General features: G+C 38.6%; 1 protein-coding gene across 1 annotated transcript in view; it reads right to left on the reverse strand.

Annotated features, from left to right (window-relative positions):
• Positions 1 to 27,120, reverse strand: part of Elp4 (elongator acetyltransferase complex subunit 4) — a 217,886-nt gene that overhangs the window by 185,092 nt on the left and 5,674 nt on the right. Inside the window, exon 2 of the mRNA XM_059261055.1 lies at positions 24,557 to 24,592. Coding sequence (XP_059117038.1) covers positions 24,557 to 24,592 — 36 coding nt within the window. The remainder of the gene's footprint in view (positions 1 to 24,556; positions 24,593 to 27,120) is intronic.

A 27,120-nucleotide genomic window follows, 5' to 3' on the forward strand; every position in this document is an offset into this window, starting at 1 on the left:
ACCAAAATGTGTGCATGAACTATCTCAACATTAAAAAACAGGAAACATCCTGAGAGTCGGCAGAAGAGAGCTAAATCCTGTTTATGGGTGGAAGAGTAAAATTTCTAAATCGACCTACTTATATAATTAATGGAATTCCAGTGGTAATTCTCAGTAGGTTTCTAATTCTAAAATTTGCACATAAATTCAAAGGTCAGTGAATAACCAAACAAGTGATTTCAAGACTTGGTACACCATCACTAATCAAGTCAATGTGTTACTGGCAAAACGTTAGAAACGTACATTCACAGAGAAGATCTGATATTCAGCAACGAATCTACAGAATAATTGTTTCTCAACAAAGATGTATAATTAACTTTTTAAAAAATGGTCCTAGATTAACTTAATATTCACATGCAAGTTACAAGGCTATACAACCTCAATCTTGGGCTGCTGACATGGCTCAGCAGATAAACGTTGGAAGGTCTGAGTGCCTGGGAACCCCATGGTAGAAGATGAGAAATGACATCTGTTAAGTTGTCCTCTGACTTCCACACAGGAGCTGTCATATGTACTGGCTCCCACCCCATAAGTATAAATAAATGTTAAAACAAAAACAAAAAGCCCTTTAGTCTTAATTCATACTAAAGTCAATTAAGAACCAACACAACTTTTATCTAACCCCTTATACTACTACTCAGGTATGATTGTAAGTGGCTAATCAACTAAAATGTAAAAGCTTGAAACAATACAACTACCATAAAAAACAAGAATGTAATGTTGATATAAGCAAAAGTTTCTTAGGACATACAAGTATAAACTGAACAGAAAACACTGATACAGGGCTAGAAAAATGGCTCAGCAGGTAAAGGTACTTGCTACCAAGGACCTGGACCTCATATTGAAGAAGAGAACTAACTCCTGGAGACTGTCCTCTGATGTCTCCATAAGGGCTTGCCCACATACCCTCATATACACAATGGAAATACATAAAATATAATATTAAAAGGCTCCAGGCATGGTAGTGTAATCCGAAATTTTAGTACCCAGGAGCCTGCAGCATGATTCCAAGATGGAGGAAAGTTTGGGCTACTTAGGGAAAGATCCTCAGCACAGAATAAAAAAAAAAAAAAAAAAAATAACAACTGAACAACAACTAAAACTGGGATTACAAACTAAAACAAACAAACAAACAAACTGTAGACAGAGACAGTATCTGCAATAAATATATGTCTGACAGAGGATTGGTACTCAGTAGACTCAAGTGTTCTAAAATTCCTTGTAATTAAGCAAGAACACAAACTATCCACATATGGATGGCCAATAAACATATTAAAAGATGTTTAATCACAACATTAAGCATCAAAAGATACTGACTGAAACATTTTGAGGAGTCATTATATCCCATGGGAATGGTTCTAATTTAAATAGAAATGACTGCAAGGATGTGGAACAAATAAAAAGTTCCTAAATTTCCAGTGGCAATGGGAGACAGTATATATTCTTTGGAAAATAGTTTGTGTGTATCTGATAAAGCTAGCAAGTACTTATTAAAGGGCCCAGCAATTTTATGAGAGATGAAAATGCATGTTCAGAAATAAATCAATAAAGATTGTTTATAGTAGCTATTTTGGCTAAAATTTGGAAACGATGCAAGTGTTTGTTAACTAGCGAACTGAACTGACAGATAATACATTCATAAATGGAATGCCATTAAACAACAAAAAAGTGATACACAAGCAACAGCACAGATAAATTATAATATATGCTGTGAAAAAAGCCAGATCGAAAAAGAGTACACAGAATATGATTACTTTTATATGCTATCCAAGAGCAAATGAGATGGAGCTAGGAGACAGAAGGAAGACCTTAGGTGCTTGGGGCCAGGGAACTGTTTGAACAGCAGGAGACTTTTTGGAGTGATAGACATATCTTGATTGTGGTGGTTATGTGAGTGTATACATTTGGAAGAAGTCATTAAAATGATTGTCTTGAAATGGGTGTATATTACAAACAATTATAATTGAAGTTGACTTACTAAAACAATTTCTTAAGATATAACAAAAACATCACATGTTCAATTATTCATAAACTTTCTTAGCATAGTAGCTTAAAACAACTCCTTGACCAAGGTACAGTTGATATAACTGGGTTATGTTGTGATATATTGGGTATCCAAATAAAGCTTCTCTGGGGATCAGAGGACAGAGCCAGCCACTAGAATTAGACATAGAGGTCAGGTAGTGGTGGCAAACACCTTTAATCCTATCATTAGGGAGACAGAGATCCGTCTGGATCTCTGTGAGTTCAAGGCCACACTGGGAACAGATGCAGGCAATGGTGGCACAAACCTTTAATCACAGCACTTGAGATCTCAGGAAGCAATATGGCAGGACACAGAAAGGTATATAAGGCATGAGGAAACAGGAACTCTCGCTTGAGGCTGAGGATTTCATAGAGTTAAGCTAGTGGCTGGCTTGTTCTGTTTCTCTGATCTTGTAGCTTTCACCCCACTATCTGGCTCCAGGTTTTTATTAATAACACCTTTTAGGATTCATGTAACAGGATTAGCTTTAAAGAATATAGCTAGTTCTTTAATACTATCTATCAAAAGTGAAAATCTTTATATTTGCAAGTCACGAAATAAACTTTATATGACTAAAGGAACATTTTATGAGAATCTCAGTGTGCAAAGGAAAAGGAAGGTGCTTGTGGTATCTCTGAGCTGCTTACAGGTGACAGGTGAAAAAGCTGGCAGTGACAAGTGTGGGTGTGTTGATTAACTCAGCTATAACAGTGACAAGATGCCCAATGCTTAGTTTAAAAATTTACTCCATTCACCTTTACAACAAAAAGGTCACATTTAAAAAACCCTTCAAGATGGCCAGACTGCAACCCACAACTCCAGAGAGGCTAGCTAACAGGGAAAGACCCTAGGAGGGACACATGGATGACCCTGTGAAGGAGAAGTGGATGAGATCTATATGAGCGGACTGGGTGTGGGGGGGTGGCAGAGGGTGAGGAGTGGGGGATGAGAACATAGGGAAATGGGAGGGTCAGGCTGGAACAGGGACAGAGTGGGAGGGCAGAGAGGAAGATACCATGATATATCAGGACATCATGGGAATAGGAAGAGGCAGGGTGCTGGGGAGGCTCTCAGGAATACACAAGGATGACCCCACCTTGGTCTGCTGGCAGTGGTCCAGAGGGTGCCTGGACTGGTCTATTCTGGTGACTGGCCTAGCAAATAACCTAGCTGTCATCATAGAGTCTTTGTCCAGTGACTGATGGAGGCAGATGCAGAGATCCACAGCCAGGCACCAGGCTGAGCTCTGGGAATCCAACTGATGAGAGAGAGGAAGGATTCCACAGGAGAGGGACGTCGAAATCATGATGGGAGGATGTGCAGAGATGACCGGCCACACTAGTGGAAGCCCATGAACTGTGGATTGCTGGCTGTGGAGCCCCCATGGGTCTGGAGTAGGCCCTCTGGATACGGAAGATAGTTGTTTGGCTCGAACTGTTTGGGGGGCACTTAAGCAGGGGGATTGGGATCTGTCCCTGGTCTATGGGCAGGCTTCTGGGAATCTGGTGCCCGTGGTGTGACACCTTGCACAGCCTTGGTGCAGTGGTAAGGGGCTTGGATCTGCCTAGGCTCAGTGTGCTGGGCTCTGCTGACCCCCCATGGGAGACCTCTATTTGGGGGATGTGGGGATGTGGGGTAGCTTGGGAAAGAGGACTGGGGGGTGGGAGGAGGGAGGAGGGGGGGATCTGTGGATGGTATATGGAGTGAGTGGAAAATTTCTTAATAAAGAAAAAAATCTTTAAAAGACAGAGAATAGATCATATGCATGAACAAGTTACTGTTTTGTTTCCAGTAGGGCCAGTATTCAAAGCCCATAGAACCTCTGACCCCTCTCTAAACCTTATCTTGTAATGATTTACTCTCAACCAAGGTACAATAGCCATGAGCTTACCAATGTGGGTTCCTGAATAAATAGAACAGTTACTATTTACAAATGAGTCACATTTACCCTGCAGAATGAAAATATTGTTGGTCTGAGTCGATGTCATATCTACATAGTGCAGATGGAGAAAGAATAAGAGAGCAGGAGGGAAGTGAGCCTGAAGGAATGTAAGCTCATTTTCCATAGGGAATGCTTGGATGCTTCAGTGTTTGTTTGTCATGGACAATGACACTTTGTCCTATCCAGGCAAATGAATTTTCAAAAACACATCCTCACAGGGCTCATTCATCCATGAACACTTCTTTAGGACTTCAAGGAATAACTTAGATGTGTCATGAAGATGCCCAATGAAGATCACAGTAGTCACCATCAAAGCCAAATGGAATGAACACCAAGGCAGGTACCTCACAGGGCAATGTACAGTAGAAGATATGTACTGATCCATCAATACAAGCAACTTAATTGTGCTTAACTATTAAAGAAGGGTTTTGTTTTTAGCTTTGATTTGGATATTTTTATTTTTACAATTTTTTTGTGAGAAAACGTTGTTTTAAATAAATGTCATATGTTGCTGACAAAAAACCCTTCAAATAATTATTCTTATATCAGATTACAAAAGCAAGTACTTGAACTAAGATTATTATGAGTCAATGATTTAAGAAATAAACTTGATAAAAATTTTAATTTCCAAGGTTACTATTTTATTTATTTTTTATTTATTTATTTATTTTTTTGTTTTTCAAGACAAGGTTTCTCTGTGTACCTTTGCGCCTTTCCTGGAACTCACTTGGTAGCCCAGGCTGGCCTCGAACTCACAGAGATCCGCCTGGCTCTGCCTCCCGAGTGCTGGGATTAAAGGCGTGCGCCACCACCGCCCGGCCAAGGTTACTATTTTAATATGGAAAATTTAACCTTCAAAAACTCCATTCACTACTCACTATCCTCACAAAATCATTGTTAAAATGTTCATGTATTTTCTTTCAGTACCTTTTCTGTGTATGTTTTCTTACATGGTTACAATTAGTGAAATTCATATCCCATCCTTTTTCACTCTACTTCATGTTCTTTATAGTTTTTGTACTTGAAGTTTATACAACATCCCAGCAAATCTATGTGTCATATTTATTTACCTATCTTGCTGTCATAGACTTTTCTCATTGCTCTCAGGCTTTTGTTGCTGTTAATTACAGAAGCAGAAGGGTGCTCCAAACATGTCTGAGATTCAATTCAACTCATTCTATTCTTCCACCAAATGTGTCCCTCTTGGTGTTCAGAAAATCAGGACTTACCTTTGACATCTTTTCTCTCTCTTTCTTACCAATACACCAGACTCTTCACCCTGAAAATTCTGCTAAATTTAATTTCAAAATATTTCTGGAATTTAATTACCTTTCTTCATGCTAGTGCCCCCTGCAAGACATGCTGCAACATCTCTTGCCTGGATAACTACAACTGCTTCATAATATTTTCATTGACTCAAATCTTCTTTAATACAGTAGCTCCCCATTATTGGTGTTGTGGAGTATTTTTTTACACCATGAAGATGTGTCTTTGCCAAGGCACCTTCTGATTGGTTTAATAAACAACTGAATGGTCAATAACTAGGGATGAGAGAATAGGTAGGATTTTCAGGCAAAGAGAGGAACTCAGGATAAATCTAGGTATGAGTGGGAGACACCAGCGAGATGTGGAACAAGTTGGATGTACAGAATGAGAGAAAGGTAAAAGCCACAGGGCAGAATGTAGATTAATAGAAACAAGTTAGTTTGAGTTCTAAGAGCTAGTGGAAACAAAGCTAAGCTAAAGGCTAAGCTTTCATATAAGTCTCTGTGTCGATATTTGTGAGCTGGTGGCCTAAAGAAAAGTCCAACTACATATCAGTTCCAAGACCATCACCATATTGGATGCCTGAGACCATATACTAACCTAGCCTGTAGGAGGTGTAGGTATGCACACATGCATATACACACACACACACACACACACACACACACACACACATATGTATATATACACCCTTATCATAAAACTTAATCAGGCATACTGAGAGCTTAACAATAACAACAGAACAGAACAATTATAAAAACTCATGTGATAGGGATCTGCCTGTCCTAAAATATCTTGTTGCTTCACCTCTTCTCTTAAAGGAAGCACTTTACAACTTCTCTTCAGCATATTCAAATTGCAGGTTTCAATACTCTCGTTCTTTGGGGGCCATTATTAAGTAAAATTAAGGTTACCTGAATATAAGTATTGTGATACTATGACTGACAGTCACTGTGATAACTGAGATGATAATTAAGTGACTAATGGGTGGGTAGCATATACAGTGTGGCTATGCTGGATAAAGGACTGAGTCACATCCCAGGCACATTGTGGTGGGGACAGGAGGGGAATTCATCACGTTACTCAATACAGCATGTAACTTAAAATGCATGACTTGGTTATTTCTGGACTTTTTCATTAAACATTTTTGGACCATATTTGACTGATGCTGTTTTGTGGAAGAAGAGAGAGTAGGCAAAGAGGACTACTATGGTGCAAACCTGACTATCTTATTACTCTACTTAAAATCTTTCAGGTGGCTTCTCTTTTTCATCTTGGTAGAAAGAACTAAACCTTTAACCTGGTCTACAGGCTTTGCATAGTTCTGTCAAAGAGCAGAGCTTAATATACATATAAATCAAAGTATGCATGTTGATTGGTGTAGTAAAAAATGTCACCTTTTGCCTTTAAAAGGTACATGACTGTTATTTAACAACTTTTCAGTAAAGAAACAAACTATTTAATCAGAAAAATAAAAGTATTGCAAAGCTGAGGGGTCACAGGTTAAAACGCACAGAAAAGCAAAGCCTCAAAGCTCTTTAGATCTTGTTTGCCCTCTTCCTCACTTCACTGTCTGCTGCTGCTGCTGCTGCAGGTGCACGAGGTAGTCACCGGTTTACCATCCTGCTGCTTTATGCAAGACTGCTGCCCAGGTTCCATGAATTTTCCCAAAACAATCCCTAAGCAGCTTTCTTCAAGGTGCTCTTCAACACTCCCAGTCTGTATCAGCTTCTAAGACACATAACTGTAACTTCTCCATAGAGCTAAGAGGTGTCTTTGACTGTGAGGGCACCTCACAGAACCCCAGTGCCAAGCATGTGGTACATATGCACTAAATAGCTATATAATTAATCAAGGCAGAAACAACAATTTAAAAAAACCTGTCTTGAAGAAAAAAAAAACTGTCTTGTCTTGTGAATCAGCCACACATACTGTAATTTACCTAAAAACAGTCTTAAACATGTGCGCTCGCGCGCACACACACAACATGTGTTCTATGTATCTCCTGTATTTTCTTCAGTCTTATCAGTCAGGAAAAACTAAATATGTAGAAGATTACCTACTTAGGGATTAGCAAAAACACTAAATTCTTCATGCTGAAAATGATCAATTTTGTGAAATACATTTTGAGGTTGTTCAATAGCATTTGATTAATCTACTTAGTGAACTTCCAGAACACTGGGCAAGTAAAGAGAATGAAGTGAAACCACCAAAAAAAAAAAAAAAAAAAAAAAAAAAAAAAAAAAAAAGGAATTTAGCCTGAACAAATTATTTAATTCTTAGGTTCAATTGTACAGGACACAAGGACATTGACAATGTTAATATGGAGACTTATACAAACTAAAGCCTCTTCAGAAAGGAGTCACTGAGATGGAGAAGGGAGCTAAAAGTGTGTGAGAAGAAAAGTGGAATTTTAGCTTGAAGGAAAAGAGTCCCAAGGGACAAGATAGCTGTCATAAATATCTGGTGGGCTATAATACAGAGATAGAACTATACCTATGCTTTATGTCCATGAGGTAAAATAAAGCCTGGTAGGTAGGAGAAACAGGATTACCCACCCCCCAAATACGAAATTTCCAGTGATCTGTCCCATCATTCCAATTACATTTTTCTCAAAGTCATTTATGCCTCTCTGCTTGTCTACTTTGCTAGCTATCTAAATATTCCTATTTGTCTGTGGCAGCTGTGATAGCTGGTTTTGCTTGTCAACTTGACATAATCTAGAGTTACATAGGAAGAGTGTCTCAACTGAATATCCGTCTAAATTGGGTTGGCCTGTGGGTATGTCTATAGGGAGATTTTTGTGATTATGTTAACTGAGGTAGGAAGACCAGGTGCTCACTCTGGGCAGCACCATTCCCTAGTTTGGGGTCTTGGACTGTATCAGAGTGAAAAAACCAAGTTGAGCATAATCAGTTTTTATTGTTTCTGGTATAGATGTGAGATGCAAGCTTCCTTAAGCTCCTGTTGCTGTGACTTTCTTGCTATGATTCACTACAACCTGGAACTGTGAGCTAGGATAAACTCTTTAGTCTAAGCTGGTTTTTCTGTTTGTTTGTCAGGATATCCTATCATATTAAGACATAATGAGGGCTGGATAGATGGCTCAGCAGTTAAGAGCACACAACACTCTTACAGAGGACCCACATTCAATTCCCACAACCCATATCCAGCAGCTCATAACTGTCTTCAACTGTTGAACTCCAGCTTTAGGGAAACATCCAATATCTCTCATCTCCACGGACACCTGCACTTACATGCACCTCACACACATACATACAATTAAAAATAATTCTTGTTTTTAATGGAAACGAAAATAGGACAGAAATTGGTACAGAGAATGGGGCCATTGGTGTACTTAACCTGCTCATGTGGTTTTTAAACTTTGGGAACTGTTTTTGAGAGGAAATGTGGAAGACTTTGAAACTTGGTATAGAAAAACATTGAGTGCTGTGAACAGAATGCACTGGTCTGTTCTTATGGGAGTTTGGAAGCTAAGAATGCGGAGAGATATGTGACTAGTAGATGCCATGCTCAAAAGGTTTCAGACAATAATGACTCTACTGGGAAACGGGACAGGGGCCATTTGTGTGTTGTTTTGTTCAGAACTCTGGCTGCTTGGGCTAGAGAGTTAGCTTAGTACTTAAGAGGATTTGTTATTCTTGCAGAGCTCCTGGGTTTGATTCCCAGCACCCACATGGTAGTTCACAATCGCCTGTAATTACAGTCTCAGGGGATCCGACACATTCTTCTGATTTCTGAGGGCACTAAGCACATGCTTGATACACGTGCACACATGCACGCAAAACACCTGTGCACATAAAATAAATATATGAATAAATCTTTAGGAAAAAAATGTCAGACTAGTTTATGAGATAAATCTGAGACTTTGGGGACTAAGTCTATTTATTCTTGTAATATATCATTTACTATTATCTCTTATCTAATTATTCAAACACCCTCGCATTACTTATTCTTTCCCATTATTACTTACATCCGGCAACTACTTTTTGCAAGGTTTTCAACTCATTCATTCATCCATTATTTCTAAATACTTCCCATGATAATAGAGCCTACATTTAACTAAACAGGTTAAATGATCATGACCATGTAATTTCAACAAGTACACAGTAAAGTAAGAAAATCCTAAAGAACTATAGAATTATATGGGATGAATACTTAGTGTAAGGAGAAGAGGAATCAAAGTATCAGCTACACCAGCTTTTCTAGAAGGAATATCTGGACAAGAAAGAAAAGAGAACGGTACTGTGGTAGAATGAAAAGCTCTGAGTGACAAACATGAAACGTGAGAAAAGACAGCAAGGCTGTATATGTATGTGCGTGTGTATTTGCATATGTCTATGTTTAAGCATATATTTACACACACACACACACACACACACACACACACTTCTTCTTTTTTTTTTCTTTTCATTTCTGGTACTGTGGACTGAACCCAGGACCTTGTATATGCTAGACAAACCCTTTATCACTGAGCCATGTTTCCAGTCCTTAGTCTTAATTTAAAGAGCATGGATCTTGTGTTGACAAGTAACACATAGTCTTAGGCCAGGACTATCATGTTCAAGTTTTCATTTTACTTAATTCTGAATAGAGTATGGCAAAAGGCTGAAGGGAAACACTAATATAGGGATACCTTAAAAAGTGATTATAGTAATTCATCAAAACTTGTCAATTATGGCCCAAATTATAGAAATGGAAGTAAAAATGGAAAGTACAAATAGTTAAAAACATTTAAAAGGTAAAAACCACCAGAAGCTTATATAGTGCAGGAGGTAAGAACACTTCTCAGATCAGCAGGCAATGGTGCTTGCCACCAAGCCTGACAACTTCAGCTTGATTCCTGGACGACTGTAGAAGAGAACACAGCAATACATTAAAGATGGAAGACAGGCATCGTGTTTCAGGTTTTTAAGGCCAATATGAGCTACAATATGAATTCTAAGCCATCCTGAACTAGAATGAGGAGACCTTGTATCAGAAAAAGAGACAGAAACAGAGAAAATACTGCTATCAGGTTCACTGGGGTAAATTTGAAACTAGAAAGGGGATAGATTAAATTTCTATTTCTGAATAGAAATAATTTTTAAGGACTCATGGTTGAACGTTGGAACCATTAGTGGTTTTTTTTTTCCTGTGTATAATACTGCAAGGAGAATGAAGAAAGATGTAGTCATCATTACAGCTGTTTAAGGGATGAACTTTTACAAGGTCACTGAGAATGAAAAATGACTAGAGCTTTGTTAAAAACTTACTGAGGCTGCAGGTGGTGAGAGGTTCTAATAAATGATGGATGTAACAAAAACTCCACGTATCATAGTGGTGGGATGCTACAATAGCCAAAGACAGGCGTTGCCCCAGAAGGGACTTGACTGTGTCAGAGAAACTTGACTGTGAATCTCAGCTACTATGTGGGATAAGCTAGCTTCCCTTCAAACTTTAAATTTTAATGTAAAAATATATTTACTTATCTGGTTATTTGAAGCTAAAAAATAAAACATGTTTAGGGTTTAGCATGATGCCTGACACACAAAAAGTACCCAATAAATGTTAAAAACTTCAATTAGAAATTAGTTTATGATAGAATTTTAGAATATCAGTTTGTTTTTCATAAGAGAAATGTAAACTGGAAAGATCTGGAAGGAAAGTAAATAGTAAGAAACTGAGCTAAAAAATTGTGAAGATAAAAATATGGAGTTGATAAGAGCAAATCCTTTCACATGACAAGAGATAACAAGGAAGCAGAAATCCCAGGAGTCATCTGGTCAGTGAAGAGTGTGGTTTTTGGAGGATGGCAGGAGTATTGTTTTATAGTTTGAGTCCCACAAACTGAAGCAAGAAACTTAGAGTGAAGCTGAACCCTGACTAGTCGCAAGTATGCACTCTCTACTTCAGGAGGGCCTGTTGATTGCCTTTATGTCAAGCGTGCTCTGTTGGAGTCCTCTTACCGTCAATACTGTTTTCAAGTGTGTAGTTCCTTCATCTTTCAATCTGTACTTACAGTTTATGTCTTTTTCACAGCTCTTACATCAGCAACATTTACATGGTTTATGTATCTATAAATGTTATATATAAATATATAAGTGTTATATATAAGTGATATATATATATATATATATATATATATATATATATATGTATGTATGTACGTTGCATGTAGTTCTGTCCTGTGCAACCAACTTCTAGTTTAAGCTAACAAAGAGTTAAATTCATGATTTCTGCAGTCTAACAATGCTGACCACCATTACTGCAGAACAGATGTCAGGTGGTCTAGCTCAGATGCATTCATATCTGGTTGTCTTGATCCACTTCAGTGCTTCAGCAACACTGTATGGTACTGTGATAAAATAAACTAAGAATAGAGAAAGCTTTCTTCTAAAAAATAAGCCAGAAAGTAAATATTTGGGCTTGTGGACCACACGGTCACTGCTGCAACTGCCCAAGCCTGCCCTTGGAGCACAGACAGCCATAGATAACACACAAGTAAAAAATCACAAGCCCGTCCACTCAGCTTTATTCTGAAGAGGACAGATAGAGGATTTTAATATCCCACAAGAAAAATCCTGCAAACACTTAGTGTTTTGCTCTTATAAGAAACACTGAATTAAATTACAAAGGGTAGGCTGGGTCTGCCTTGAGGAGATTCCCCTGATTTCTGTTTCCTGGTATTCTCACCTTTATAATCTTCAGTCAGTGCAGACAGGAAACGAGCAAAGGTGACAGGATATCACTTGGTTCTTAAGACTGTAACATTCCCTTGCTGAGAGACATTCATTCTTGATGGTTTTCGGGAAACTGGAAGCTATCCTGTGAAATGCCCTGTGGCTCAGACAGCTAGCAAGGAACTTAGCATTCCTGACAGGGATGTGAGTCTGGAAGCTGTCTGCCCACAGCCACACACTCACATAAAAATCTAGTCCTGGCCTACAGTTCCCTAACTAAGCTGCGACTAGACCTCCAACCCACAGAAAAATGTACGTTGTAAGCTACCAAAGTTGTGTTAATTATTGGTATACAGTAATAGATAATTAAAACAAAAATATTCTTACAACTACAGGCAGTCCTCAACTTACTGTTGTTCAACTTAAGAATCTATTAACTTAAAATAACTATACAGAGAAGCATCCATACTTTTAACTAACTGGCCAACAACACACCATTTGTTACTTCTACAACTAAAATTATGTAAATATGAAATACTTTAAAAACAATACATTTGCCAATGTCAGATAGCTTTTGTTTTTCTTAATGACAACATCTATAACACTGTGTCTTGATAGTTAGCATCTCTGCAAATAGATGAAGGGCCATTGTTTGCTAACACTTCCCTTTTGATACTTTTAAGTTGTTGCAAATTGACCTGAGCAACAGATGGCAAAAAGCAATTTCAACACAAAACATCTCAAAACCTAGTTCAGTTGATTACCATTTTGGTTTGAAACATTGCCTCAAATATCACATGTCATAGGCTTGGTTCTCAATGAAGCAGTGCTCAGAGATGAAGCCTTTGAGGGCGGTTAAATAATGAGGACTCTGGCATCTTCAACATATTAATCCATGGGCGGATCCACAGTTGAAGGAACTAGCGAGAGATGGTAGAAATTTGGGACACAGAATCTCTTTGGAGGAAGGTCACTGGGGGCTTGTGTGTGAAGGAGACATTGTACTGTGCCTCCTCCTTTCCCTGTTTCCTGGCTACATTAGACTAACAAGCTCCTTGGCTATATGTTCTCACTGCCACTGTATTTGGCCTCAGTTCAGGTGCACATCAAGGAGTTAGTTGACTACGTACTGAGCCTATTGAAACTAGGAGCCAAAATAAGGCTTTCTTCCTATCAGCTGATTTTCTCAGTTGTTTTAACAGCAGTGGGATTCTGAATAAAAAATATTATAAGAATCAAGTTTGTATTAAGAAATGTTTACCTTCGGTGATTTATTCCTCATATTCCTCCCTTTCATACATTCATATATTGCTACTTTTCAATATTCTGAAGGCATAGACTTTCTCTGGTTTTTAGTAGCAACATTCACTAGCTCTAGTTTCCATAGTTACACTACATCTGAAACTATAAATAAACTGCTCTGAAAAGCCACACTTGTTCACAGGTACATGTCACACATAAAACTGCCTTGATAAATGAAGAAAAATCTACTTCATGAGAAAATGGTTTACAAAACTCACAATAGGGGCTAGAGTGGGCACAGAGAATAGAGTGCTTGCCATGCATACAGGAAGATCTGAGTTGGGATCCTCAGCACCCATATAAAAGCCAGGTGTAGTGCTATGTATCTGTAACCATAGTCCTGGGGGTGTGGGTGTGGGACAGAGATAGGCACATCCCTTGGCAATCTTGGTCAGTGACATAGCTAACTGGTGAGCTGCAAGTTCAGTGAGGTGACCCTATTTCAGAATATAATGTGGAGAAGAGCTGGCTAGATGGATCAAGAGGTTAAAATCACTTCCAGGGGAGCCAAGTGTGATTCCCAACATCCACAACTGTTGTAGAATATTATTTTAAGATGTGCTATATTTGTTTATGTTGTAGAAAATCTGCATTAATTATGCAAAGATGTGTTGCATTCCTTTATGTTGCATTTGTTAAACTTTGTGAAGCTCGGTTACTGTGCCTATCTAAAACACAAGATGGTCTAATAAATGGCTGAACGGCCAATAGCAAGGTAGGAGAAAAGATAGGTGGGACTGGCAGGCAGAGAGAATAAATAGGAGAAATCTGGAAGAAGTTTGCACAGGACAGAACTACATGCAACATGCAACACAGACACACACACACACACACACAAACAAAACAAAAGAAAACATGTAAATGTTGCAGATGTAAGAGGTATGAAAAAGACTTAAACTGGAAGTACAGATTGAAAGATGCAGGAAAAGATAGATGGGATAATTTAAGTTAAGGTAAGAACAAGAAAGCTAAGGTCGGGCATTTATAATTAAGACCAAGCCTCTATGTGTGATTTATTTGGGAGCTGGGTGGTGGGCCCCCTCAAAGAGAAAAGACCAAAAAAAAAAAAAATAACAACAGTTTATGGCTGTTAAACAAGGTATTTGAGAAAGCTATACAGGACAGTCGTCTACGCTGGCATATGTGATCTTTTAAAACTTGGAGTATATCGATCCAGGCTCTTCTATCTTTTCATGTTTCCACTAGAAATCAGCTGCTATTCTGGTGGGTTTTCCTTTACATTTGACTTGCCGTTTTTGTTGTTGTTGTTGTTGTTTTTTTGTTGTTTTTTGAGGGGGTTGTTTTGTTGGTTTGTTTGTTTTGTTTTTTGTTTTTGCAGCTTTTAATAGCCTCTCTTCATTCAGTATATTCAGTGTTTTCAACAATAATACACCACAAAGAGCTTCTTTTCTGGTCCTATTTATTTGGTGTTCTGTGCGCTTCTTGTATCTGTGTAGGTATGTCTTTCCTTGAATTGGGGTTTTCTCTTATGACCCTATAAAGATCTGGTTTTTGCTAATGACCTGGAGTGCTTCATCTTCTATGCCTATAATTCAAAGATTTGGTGTCCCCAAGTTCTTGCATGTTCCTTCCATGTGTTTTCATTATTTTTTCATATTCTTTATTTGTGTTTTCCAGTTCCTCTACTTTATCTCTAAGTCATGATAGTCTATCTTCTACTTGACCCAACACTCACCAAACAATATAGGCTATTGACTAGGATCTTAGATGCCTTCTAGAAGTTGCCTTATCGTTGCAGATGCCATACAGTTTGTATATAGGACTTAGAGGAGTCCACCTGGAACTGACCTGGAAGCCTCCTCCTCCCTGAGGACTGGGTCTCCTAATATCTCCTAATAACCAAACTACTAAGGGAGAAAAGCAATCAAGAGTCCTATCCAGCTGCACAGCCTACAAAACACAATAACGACCAGTTCTGCAAGTTATTCCCCAAGGGTGCAACAGTGGCCCTTACATCCTGGGAGTAACCAACATCTCTCTAACTAAACATACGGCATTGCAATAGGAGGGAACTCATTACTGGTACTATAAATTTAAACAACTAGCCATGGCCGGTGATGTTATAGATCTAGAGAAGAACCTACTACTGCCACTTTACTAAACCACTATAATTTCTAACTGCATTCTAAATATATTTTTAAATTTTTATTTATTTTATGTGTTTAGCCTACATATATGTCAGTGCACCACATGCATAGTTAACAAATGTCTGTGAGCTGGGTATCGAACCTGAGTTCTCTAAAAGAACCATCAGTGCTCTTAAACACCAAGCCATTGCTCTAGCCCCTAAGTATTTATTTTTATACCTACAGATAAATATATCTCTTATTTCTCATCGAAGAAGTTTCTTTTTGGAGCCAATAGAGACTACTACACAAACTCACAATTGGTCAAATGTAGAAAACAACTGACCATGGGGCACCCAACCCCAACTAACAAATCTACAATACAACCCTTACACCTAAGACTCAGAGAACCTGTGGAAGAGAGGGTGGAGAGACTGTAAGAGCCAGAGGACCAGGAAAGCTGCTATACCCTTGAAATAGAGTGTCTTCTATGTATGACATATGAGAGAAGCGGCACTCATGCAATGTCAATAATATGGTTTCCTAAACAAGACCGGCACAATAACAATGCCAGTTGACATGCCAATGTGGATGAGGGAAAATTTACAAGTCCCTACTTCTAGATAAAGAGCTATAGGCAATTCATAGCTGCTGAGAGATGGAGATTCAGTCTTCTCTAGGGATAAGCCCCTCGCTAGGTTATCCAATCCCAAATGATCAGCTATAAACACATACACACACACACACACACACACACACACACACACACACACACACACAAGCAACACTAAACAGGCTCAGTAGGGTTAATATATATTTTTGTATATGAATATATAGATGTATATAAACATATATGTATGTATTTATATATGTAACAATAATAATTAAAGAAGAGGTCACAAATTAGAGAATAGACATAGGAGGAATTGGTGGGGATAGAGGGAGAAATGAGTCTGAGGTAAATACAAAATACTTAGGTATGAAGTTCTCAAAAATAATAAAAAAATTAAAAGGTAAAAACTTCTCACTCGATCTTGCCCCGGACTTCCCTTCTGGAGCACAGGTGAGTGCCCTAGCTGGGCCCGGACCCCATCCCTGGGCACCAGCCACTCTGGGGAAGACCTGCCCAACTTGGCCCCAGGTTCTGGCTACCGGGCAGGTTCCCTTCTAGCCCCACTGGTTAGGATCCCCTTCCCCAAGATCCCTGGCAGACCCTGCAATCTCCACACCCTGCCCCCACGCCCATCAACCCGAGCCCCCAGCCTCTTTCTGAGACTTAGAGGCCGGCCCCTAGCTCCCATCCTGACCCGGACTTCCCTTCTGGAGGAGAGAGAGAGAGAGAGAGAGAGAGAGAGAGAGAGAGAGAGAGAGAGAGAGGGCTCCCATCCTGCCCCGGACGTCCAATTTGGACAAGAGAGCTCCCATCTAGACAAGAGAGAGAGACTTCCTGAATCTGTCGGCTCTGTCTGAACCAAGTGTGCGGATAAGACCAAGAACGAACCATAAGGAGATGGGCAGGCGTCAAGGCAGAAACACATACAACAAAATGAATAGCAATACAGCATCACCAGGACCTAGCCCTCCTCCAACACCTAGACCTGAACATCAGAAATTGGAAGAAGCAGAAGAAAACAGCCTTATGAACGACAACATGAAGAAGCTAGAGGCTTGTGTAGAGGAAAAGACAAAAAAATGGGAAGAACGCTGTAAACAACTAGAGGAAAGGGCAAACAAATTAGAAGAAATCAATAAAGTCCTGGAAGAAAACAATAAAATACTGAAAGAAAATCAAGAAAAATCAATGAAACAAATGAAGGAAACAGTCCAAGACCTGAAAAGGGAAATAGAAAAAATGAAGAAGACACAAACAGAGGGAATGCTGGAAATAGAAAATCTGAGTAAACGATTGGGAACTTCAGATGCAAGTATAATCAACAGAATGCAAGAGATGGAAGAGAGGATCTCGGGCGTTGAAGATACAGTAGAAGAAATAGATTCATTAGTCAAAGAAAACACTAAAGCCAACTGCTGTGGGATGTTCTGTATGGCAAATGTGTTGCTAATTAGTCAATAAATAAAACACTAATTGGCCATTGGCTAGGCAGGAAGTGTAGGCGGGACAAGGAGGAGAATAAAGCTGGGAAGGGGAAGGCTGAGTCAGAGACACTGACAGCCGCCACGATGAGGAACAGCATGTGAAGATGCTGGTAAGCCACGAGCCATGTGGCAAGGCATAGATTTATGGAAATGGATTAATTTAAGCTATAAGAACAGTTAGCAAGAAGCCTGCCACGGCCATACAGTTTGAAAGCAACATAAGTCTCTGTGTTTACTTGGTTGGGTCTGAGGCTGTGGGACTGGCAGGTGAGAGAGATTTATCCTGACTGTGGGCCAGGCAGGAAAACTCAAGCAACAGCCAACAAAGTCATGAACCAAAATGTCCAAGAAATTTAGGACACCATGAAAAGACCAAACCTACGAATAATAGGGGTAGAAGAAGGAGAAGAATACCAACTTAAGGGCACAGAAAATATATTCAACAAGATCATAGAAGAAAACTTTCCCAACTTAAAGAAGGAATTGCCTATGAAGATACAAGAAGCCTATAGAACACCAAACAGACTAGACCCCCCAAAAAAGTCCCCTCGCCACATAATAATTAAACAACTAAACGCACAGAATAAAGAAAGAATATTAAGAGCAGCAAAGGAAAAAGGCCAAGTGACGTATAAAGGCAAACTCATCAGAATAACACCCGATTTCTCAATGGAGACTTTGAAAGCCAGAAGGACCTGGACAGATGTAATGCAGACACTAAGAGATCATGGATGCCAGCCTAGACTAATATACCCAGCAAAACTTTCCATCATCATAGATGGAGTGAACAAGACATTCCATGACAAAGCCAGATTTAAACAATACTTATCCACAAACCCAGCCCTACAGAAAGCACTAGAAGAAAAATTCCAACCTAAGGAAGTCAGATACACCCTCGAAAACACAGGCAATAGATAAAGCCACAGCAGTAAACCCCAAAGAAGAGAAGTACACACACATCACCACCAAAAAATAAAAGGAATGAACAATCACTGGTCATTAATATCCCTCAATATCAATGGACTTAATTCACCTATAAAAAGACATAGGCTTACAGAATGGATACGAAAGCAGGACCCATCTTTCTGCTGCATACAAGAAACACATCTCAAATTCAAAGATAGACACTACCTAAAAATAAAAGGCTGCGAAAAGACTTTCCAATCAAACGGTCTTAAGAAACAAGCGGATGTAGCCATCCTGATATCCAGCAAAATAGACTTCAAACTAAAATCAATAAAAAGAGATCAAGAAGGGCATTACATACTCATCACAGGAAAGATCCACCAACATGAAGTCTCAATTCTGAACATTTATACCCCAAACACAAGGGCACCCACATATGTAAAAGAAACATTACTAAAGCTTAAATCACATATAAAACCCCACACATTAATAGTGGGAGACCTCAACACCCCACTTTCACCACTGGACAGATCTCCCAAATCGAAACTTAACAGAGAAATAAAGGACTTAACTGATGTCATGACTCAAATGGACTTAATCGATATCTACAGAACATTCCATCCTAACAAAAAAGAATATACCTTCTTCTCAGCACCCCATGGAACCTTCTGTCAAAATCGACCATATACTTGGCCACAAAACAAATCTAAACAGATACAAAACAATTGGAATGACCTCTTGTGTTCTATCAGACCACCATGGTCTAAAGTTGGATTTCAACAACAACAAAAACTACAGAAAACCTACAATCTCATGGAAAGTGAATAATACCCAACTGAATCACCAATGGGTTAATGAAGAAATAAAGAAAGAAATTAATGACTTCCTAGAGATCAACGAAAATGAAGACACCACATATCCAAACCTATGGGACACTATGAAAGCAGTGCTAAGAGGGAAATTCATAGCACTAAATGCCCACATAAAGAAGTTGGAGAAATCTCACACTAGTGACTTAACAGCACACCTGAAAGCTCTAGAACAAGAAGAAGCAAAGTCTCCCAGGAAAAATAGACGCCAGGAAATTATCAAAGTGAGAGCTGAAATCAATAAAATAGAAACAAAGAGAATACAAAAAAATTAATGAAACAAAGAGTTGGTTCTTTGAGAAAATCAACAAGATAGACAAGCCCTTATCCAAACTAACCAAAAGACAGAGAGAGAGCAACCAAATCAACAAAATCAGAAATGAAAAGGGGGACATAACAGACATTGAGGAAATCCAGAGAATCATCAGGTCATACTTCAAAAACCTCTATTCCACAAAACTGGAAAACCTAAAAGAAATGGATAACTTTCTGGATAGGTACCACATACCTAAGTTAAATCAAGACCAGATAAATATTTAAATAGTCCAACAACCCCTAACGAAATAGAAACAGTCATTAAAAGTCTCCCGACCAAAAAAAGCCCAGGACCAGACGGTTTCAGCGCAGAATTCTACCAGATCTTCAAAGAAGAGTTAATACCAATACTCTCTAAATTGTTCCACACAATAGAAACAGAAGGAACATTACCAAACTCCTTCTATGAGGCTACAATTACCCTGATTCCTAAACCAAACAAGGATACAACAAAGAAAGAGAACTACAGACCGATCTCCCTCATGAACATTGATGCAAAAATACTCAATAAAATACTGGCAAACAGACTCCAAGAACACATCAAAACAATTATCCACCATGATCAAGTAGGATTCATTCCAGGGATGCAAGGGTGGTTCAACATACGAAAGTCCATCAATGTAATACACCATATAAACAAACTCAAAGAAAAAAACCACATGATCATCTCACTAGATGCAGAAAAGGCATTTGACAAAATCCAACACCCCTTCATGATAAAGGTCTTGGAGTGATCAGGAATACAAAGAACATACCTAAACATAATAAAGGCAATTTACAGCAAGCCAACAGCCAACATCAAGTTAAATGGAGAGAAACTCAAAGCAATTCCACTAAAATCAGGAACGAGGCAAGGCTGTCCGCTCTCCCCATACTTATTCAATATAGTACTTGAAGTTCTAGCCAGAGCAATAAGACAACATAAGGAGATTAAGGGGATACAAATTGGAAAGGAAGAAGTCAAGCTTTCCCTATTTGCAGATGACATGATAGTATACTTGAGTGACCCCAAAGATTCCACCAAGGAACTGATACAGCTTATAAACACCTTCAGCAACATAGCAGGATACAAGATCAATTCAAAAAAATCAGTAGCCCTCCTATATACAATGGACAAAGAAGCGGAGAAGGAAATCAGAGATACATCACCCTTTACTATAGCCACAAATGACATAAAATACCTTGGGGTAACACTAACCAAGCAAGTGAAGGACCTATATGACAAGAACTTTAAGTCCCTGAAAAAAGAAATTGAAGAAGATGTCAGAAAATGGAAAGATCTCCCATGCTCATGGATAGGCAGGACTAACATAGTAAAAATGGCAATCTTACCAAAAGCAATCTACAGATTCAATGCAATCCTCATCAAAATACCAACACAATTCTTCACAGACCTGGAAAGAATAATACTCAACTTCATATAGAAAAACAAAAAACCCAGGATAGCCAAAAGAATCCTGTACAATAACACAACCTCTGGAGGCATCACGATCCCTGACTTCAAGCTGTACTATAGAGCTACAGTAATAAAAACAGCTTGGTACTGGCATAAAAACCGACATGTGGACCAATGGAATCGAATTGAAGACCCTGACATTAATCCGAACACCTATGAACATATAATTTTTGACAAAGAAGCCAAAAGTGCACAATGGAAAAAAGAAAGCATCTTCAACAAATGGTGCTGGCATAACTGGATATCAACATGTAGAAGGCTGCAAATAGATCCATATCTATCACCGTGCACAAAACTTAAGTCCAAGTGGATCAAGGACCTCAACATAAATCCAGCTACTCTGAACCTGCTAGAAGAGAAAGTAGGAAGTAGTCTTGAACGCATTGGCATAGGAGACCACTTCCTAAATAGAACACCAGTAGCACAGACACTGAGAAAAACAATCAATCAATGGGACCTCTTGAAACTGAGAAGCTTTTGTAGAGCAAAGGATACGGTCAACAAGGCAAAGCGACAGCCTACAGAATGGGAAAAGATCTTCACCAACCCCACATCTGACAGAGGACTGATATCCAGAATATATAAGGAACTCAAGAAATTAGACATCAAAATGCCCAACAATCCAATTAAGAAATGGGCTATAGAACTAAACAGAGAATTCTCAACAGAGGAAACTCAAATGGCTGAAAGACATTTAAGGAATTGCTCAACATCCCTAATCATCAGGGAAATGCAAATCAAAACAACTCTGAGATACCACCTTATGCCTGTCAGAATGGCTAAGATCAAAAACACTGAAGACACCTTATGCTGGAGAGGAAGTGGAGCTAGGGGAACTCTCCTCCACTGCTGGTGGGAATGCAAGCTTGTACAACCACTTTGGAAATCAATATGGCGCTTTCTTAGAAAACTGGGAATCCATCTCCCCCAAGATCCAACTATACCACTCTTGGGCATATACCCAAGGAATGCTCAACCACACCACAAGAGCACTTGTTCAGCTATGTTCATATCAGCATTGTTTGTAATAGCCAGAACATGGAAACAACCTAGATGCCCTTCAACTGAAGAATGGATAAACAAAATGTGGTACATATACACAATGGAATACTACTCAGCAGAGAAAAACAATGACATCATGAGGTTTGCAGACAAATGGATGGATCTAGAAAATATCATCCTGAGTGAGGTAACCCAGACTCAGAAAGACAAACATGGTATGTACTCACTCATAGGAGGATACTAGATGTGGAACAAGGATGACTGGACTGCTACTCACATCACCAGGGAGGCTACCTGGAAAACAGGACCCCAAGAAAGACACGGGGATCGCCCAATGACAGAGAAATGGAATGAGATCTACATGAACAGCCTGGACATGAGTGGGGGTAGTGAAGGGCGAGGGTCGAGGGAAAGAGAGCTTGGGGGAGTGGGAGATCCCAGCTGGATCAACAACAGAGAGGGAGAACAAGGAATAGGAGACCATGGTAAATGAAGACCACATGAGAATAGGAAGAAGCAAAGTGCTAGAGAGGCCCACAGAAATCCACAAAGATACCCCCACAACAGACTGCTGGCAATGGTCGAGAGACAGCCCGAACTGACCTACTCTGGTGATGGGATGACCAAACACCCTAATTGTCGTGCTAGAAACCTCATCCAACTACTGAGGGATCTGGATGCAGAGATCCATGGCTAGGCCCCGGGTGGATCTCTGGGAGTCCAATTAGCGAGAATGAGGAGGGTTTATATGAGCGAGAATTGTTGAGACCAAGGTTGGATAAAGTACAGCGACAAATAGCCAAACGAATGGAAACACATGAACTATGAACCAATGGCTGAGGGGTCACCAACTGGATCAGGCCCTCTGAATGGGTGAGACAGTTGATTGGCTTGATCTGTTTGGGAGGCATCCAGGCAGTGGGACTGGGTCCTGTGCTCATTGCATGAGTTGGCTGTTTGAAACCTGGGGCCTATGCAGGATCGCTTGGCTCGGCCTGGGAGGAGGGAACGGGACCTACCTGGACTGAGTCTACCAGGTTGATCTCAGTCCACAGGGAAGGCTTTGCCCTGGAGGAGGTGGGAATGGGGGGTGGGCTGCGGGGAAGGTGTGGGGGGCGGGAGGCGGGAGAACAGGGGAATCCGTGGCTGATATGTAGAACTGAATTGTATTGCAAAATAAAAATTAAAAAAAATTAAAAAAAACAAAACTTCTCACTCAAAAAAACAAATTCATATACCTAGATTCATAGCAAAATTTTAATCCTGGGACTCTCACTATCTATGTGAAACTGAAATTTATTTCACCTTGCAAATCTAATGTCATGAATTATAGAGATAATGTAAATGTAATAGTTCATAAGGTGATCATATTAACAAAGAAAGAAACATCCATAAAGTACTTGATATAATACATGACCCACAATAACCACAGGATGGGCACCTCTCCAGCCCTCATCATCAGGATTCTTCAGTGATTAAGCAGAGACAGGTAATGAGATGTTCTAGATGCTGGGAGTTTCCCAGAGATTCAGCTTCACTCCATCAATGTTATATGTATACCAAAGGTTAAGGACCATCACTTGGTGGAGAAAATCCTTCTAAGACATTTGCCACAGTCCCTTGCTATGTTAAAAGATGTCTATTAACATAAACTTATTTTTATTGGTACCTGGTACTAATAAATATCTAGATCACTACATTTTATAACTCAGTTTGCTGACTATAGGTCTTATTGACTATGAAATCCTTTACTAGCTTTGGGTAATGAAAGAGATGCCACCCTAGGAGGTACATCAAGAGACAATGGGGAGAAGAAGGATTCTCTGTTAACTCTCACAGCCAGTTCACCAAATGATTTCCATTTAGGTTATGGAAAATTTGAGGTGTTAAAATGGATATTTTCAAATATTTTAATTGGGTCATATAAAAAAGTAGGCTGACTGATTCAAGACTAAACTAGAAACAATAGATATGCTGCAAGTAAATAGGTTAAACATTAACAGGAGTGCTTTTATTATATGATAGATGAGGCTTTCTGCAATTTGAAGACCCTATGATCTATGTTTAAATACGCCATATAGGGTTGTATATTTAAATAAGAACTCTAACCACTTTAAAAAAGAACAAAAATACGGGCCACTTTGTCTTTTTTTCAATCAATAAGACAATAATAAAATCTGTGAAATGTATTACACATCTATACACTCACATATAGTACACATATCAATTTTTCCATTTCTCAAACTAATCACTACAATTCCACTTTTAATACTGAGTTGTTGTTTTTCAAAAAAAAAAAGCAATTGACGTTTCATTTTAAATAACTTTAAATTTAAAATGGTGCAGTGAAGAGTAACCATTTTTAAATGTTAGGTGATACATTTTCAAATATGTCTGCCCATCTCAATTTTGAATTAAAAAGTGTATTTAGACAAGTTCTAAACTGACCTTACATCTGTGGAGAGCTCATCAATTAAATATTCAGTTTCAAAGTGAGAAAGTCATAAAACCATCACGTACAAAACAGAACTGGTTAGAATGATCACAGCACGTATTTTATACTAACCAATCAGAAGAACTGTTCCAACAGCTAAACCTCCACCTGGAAATAACACACAAGAACATTAGTCATTAACTTTCTAGATTTTCTTTAGCACAAAATTTAGACTTCACCAAGAACAGTTACCTCAATAATATTAGAAACCACCCTTGTGAACAATATTTGAACTATCTTTGCAATACTTTGCTCAATGTTATTATGATAGTTACATGTTACCTGTAATTACACACTACATGTATTTCCTTTCTGATATGTTATAGTGTCCCCCTTTCTCCAGACAGAACCAGGAGGCACTCAATACAACTGTAATAAAGCACTCTAATATGTAGCACTTGTTAATAAATTAACTCAAGAGCCAAGATCCAAATGTGCAAAGTGACTGCTAAAAATCCTGTGTTTTTATTTTCTAATGGAGTAAGTCTTATAGGAACTAATAGTTCCAATTATTTTTTAAAAAATTATAAGATATCCAAAGTCTAGAAATGCTTAAATATAAAATTTATTTTTGTCAATTCAAACAAAAAGGAATAATAAACAATAGATGTTCACTAATATTAGAATGAGTTCTTTTAAGTATTTGAATGAAGTTAATATCATGAATATATAATCCATATAGTCACTAAAATTAACTTTTCAGATACCTTAACTATGCAAGAGAGGTCAGGTAGTCCATACAATACTTTGTTAATCATTTTACCTGTAAAAGTATTAGTACTTTAATGTCTCAAAAACTAACAAATGTACTTTAAAATTAAGAAATACATGCTAATGCCAGGCAGTGGTGGCACATGCCTTTAATCCCAGCACTCGGGAGGCTGAGGCAGGTGGATATCTGAGTTCGAGGCCAGCCTAGTCTACAGAGTAAGTTCCAGGACACGCTCCAAAGCTACACAGAGAAACCCTGTCTCAAAAAACAAACAAAATACATGTTGAAGAATGACTAGAAATGTATTTGTTGCATTATTTTAAAAGTATTCAAAGCTGTTGAACAACCGAAGAGAGTATTCTTGGTAAGGTTTGTGTGTATGAGCATAAAACATTTTGAACATCAATAAAAATCTCTTTCCCAAAATATTTTGTAGTGGCAAATGTGTGGAAAAATCTAATATGAAAAGTTCCCTTAATAGTGTTTCTTTCCTAACTTGTACAAAAAGCATACCTGTTGTATCAAACAGTCTGAAATCTATTAACATGTTCACAGAATAAATTGAAAAAAACTGGTATATACTAATTTATGGTGATATCTGAAATAATTTGAAGACAGTCTATAAAAAATTTCAAAATCATTAGTGACAGACACTTTAAAAGTTAGTACATTTACATATGTTCGTTGCATGTGTGTGCATCTCTCTCTCTCTGTCTCTGTCTCTCTCTGTCTCTGTCTCTCTCTGTCTCTCTCTCTCTCTCGTGTGTGCGTGCGTGTGTGTGTGTGTGTGTGTGTGTGTGTGTGTGTGTGTGTGTGTGTGTGTGGTGAGGTCTGTGTAGCTTAGGCTGGCTTCATTTCACTGTAGCTGAGGATGAGCCTTCAAGTCCTCTGACCTTCTTTCTACTTCTGATGCACTGGGATTTACGGAATTGTAACTGGATCTATCATAAAATTGAATACATAGTTTAATTATACACCAAGACAACTTCTCACACTGTAACATTTAAAATGTAGACCACACTAATGAGCTCAATTTCAAGATTAACAGAGTGAAATGTACATTAAGGCAGCACTCATAAAGGATCCAAGTAAGGTCTGCTTTTAGATGGATTATACTAAATGCTTAATTTAAGTTTGTGCTACATAAAGGCCACTACTAACTTTTATATTTATTTTTAACTTTATATCCTACCTTTACATGGAAAAAACATTTAATACCTTAATGGTCAATGTTTAGAAAGATAAAATTCCACTCTATTGTGTATAAAAGGTTGGTTGATTTTCCTGGTCTACTTCCCTAATCTATTTAACTTTCATATCTAACTTCCAGTGGAATAAAAGCAAAGGGTTTTAAAGTTTGGGATAGGATCTCATTTTTAGCTGAAGCTGGGCTGGAACTCACAGAACATTCCTGCCCCAGCCTTCTCAGCACTGGAATTACAAGCATAAGCTACCATGTCCAACTACTTTTCCCTCATGGTGGGATGATGAGATATTTCCCGATGAAAATGAAGTAATATGTAAAATCCGGCATGCTTCTGCCATTTTTGCAATGACTTTTATATTAGAACCCATCACTCAATGTGTATTATTACTTGGTAAGTGATGATGGGAGCAATAAAAGATAAGAAGAAACGAGCTAAGCAGAACATCTTGCAAATCCCACAATGAGGGGAGGGAGGTTGGTTTTTGGAAAAATGATCCAAACAAAATTCTTTTTCTGCTAATTTAGGAAAATGTTACTCAAAAATTATAAATCTTATGTTTATGAAAATCCTAATAGGTGGAAACTTTGATCAATCCTGAAGACATTATCAAATAGGAGTAAATTAAATGACTTTTAATTTAAGACATATTTTCTTTATTCTCCAATGAGCTGTAGTGTGTGCCGGAGGGGTTTTGTGGGGGTCCCTGCAAACTGCTA

Source organism: Peromyscus eremicus, chromosome 4 (genome assembly GCF_949786415.1).
Source record: "Peromyscus eremicus chromosome 4, PerEre_H2_v1, whole genome shotgun sequence".
In the NCBI taxonomy this organism is placed as follows: domain Eukaryota; kingdom Metazoa; phylum Chordata; class Mammalia; order Rodentia; family Cricetidae; genus Peromyscus; species Peromyscus eremicus.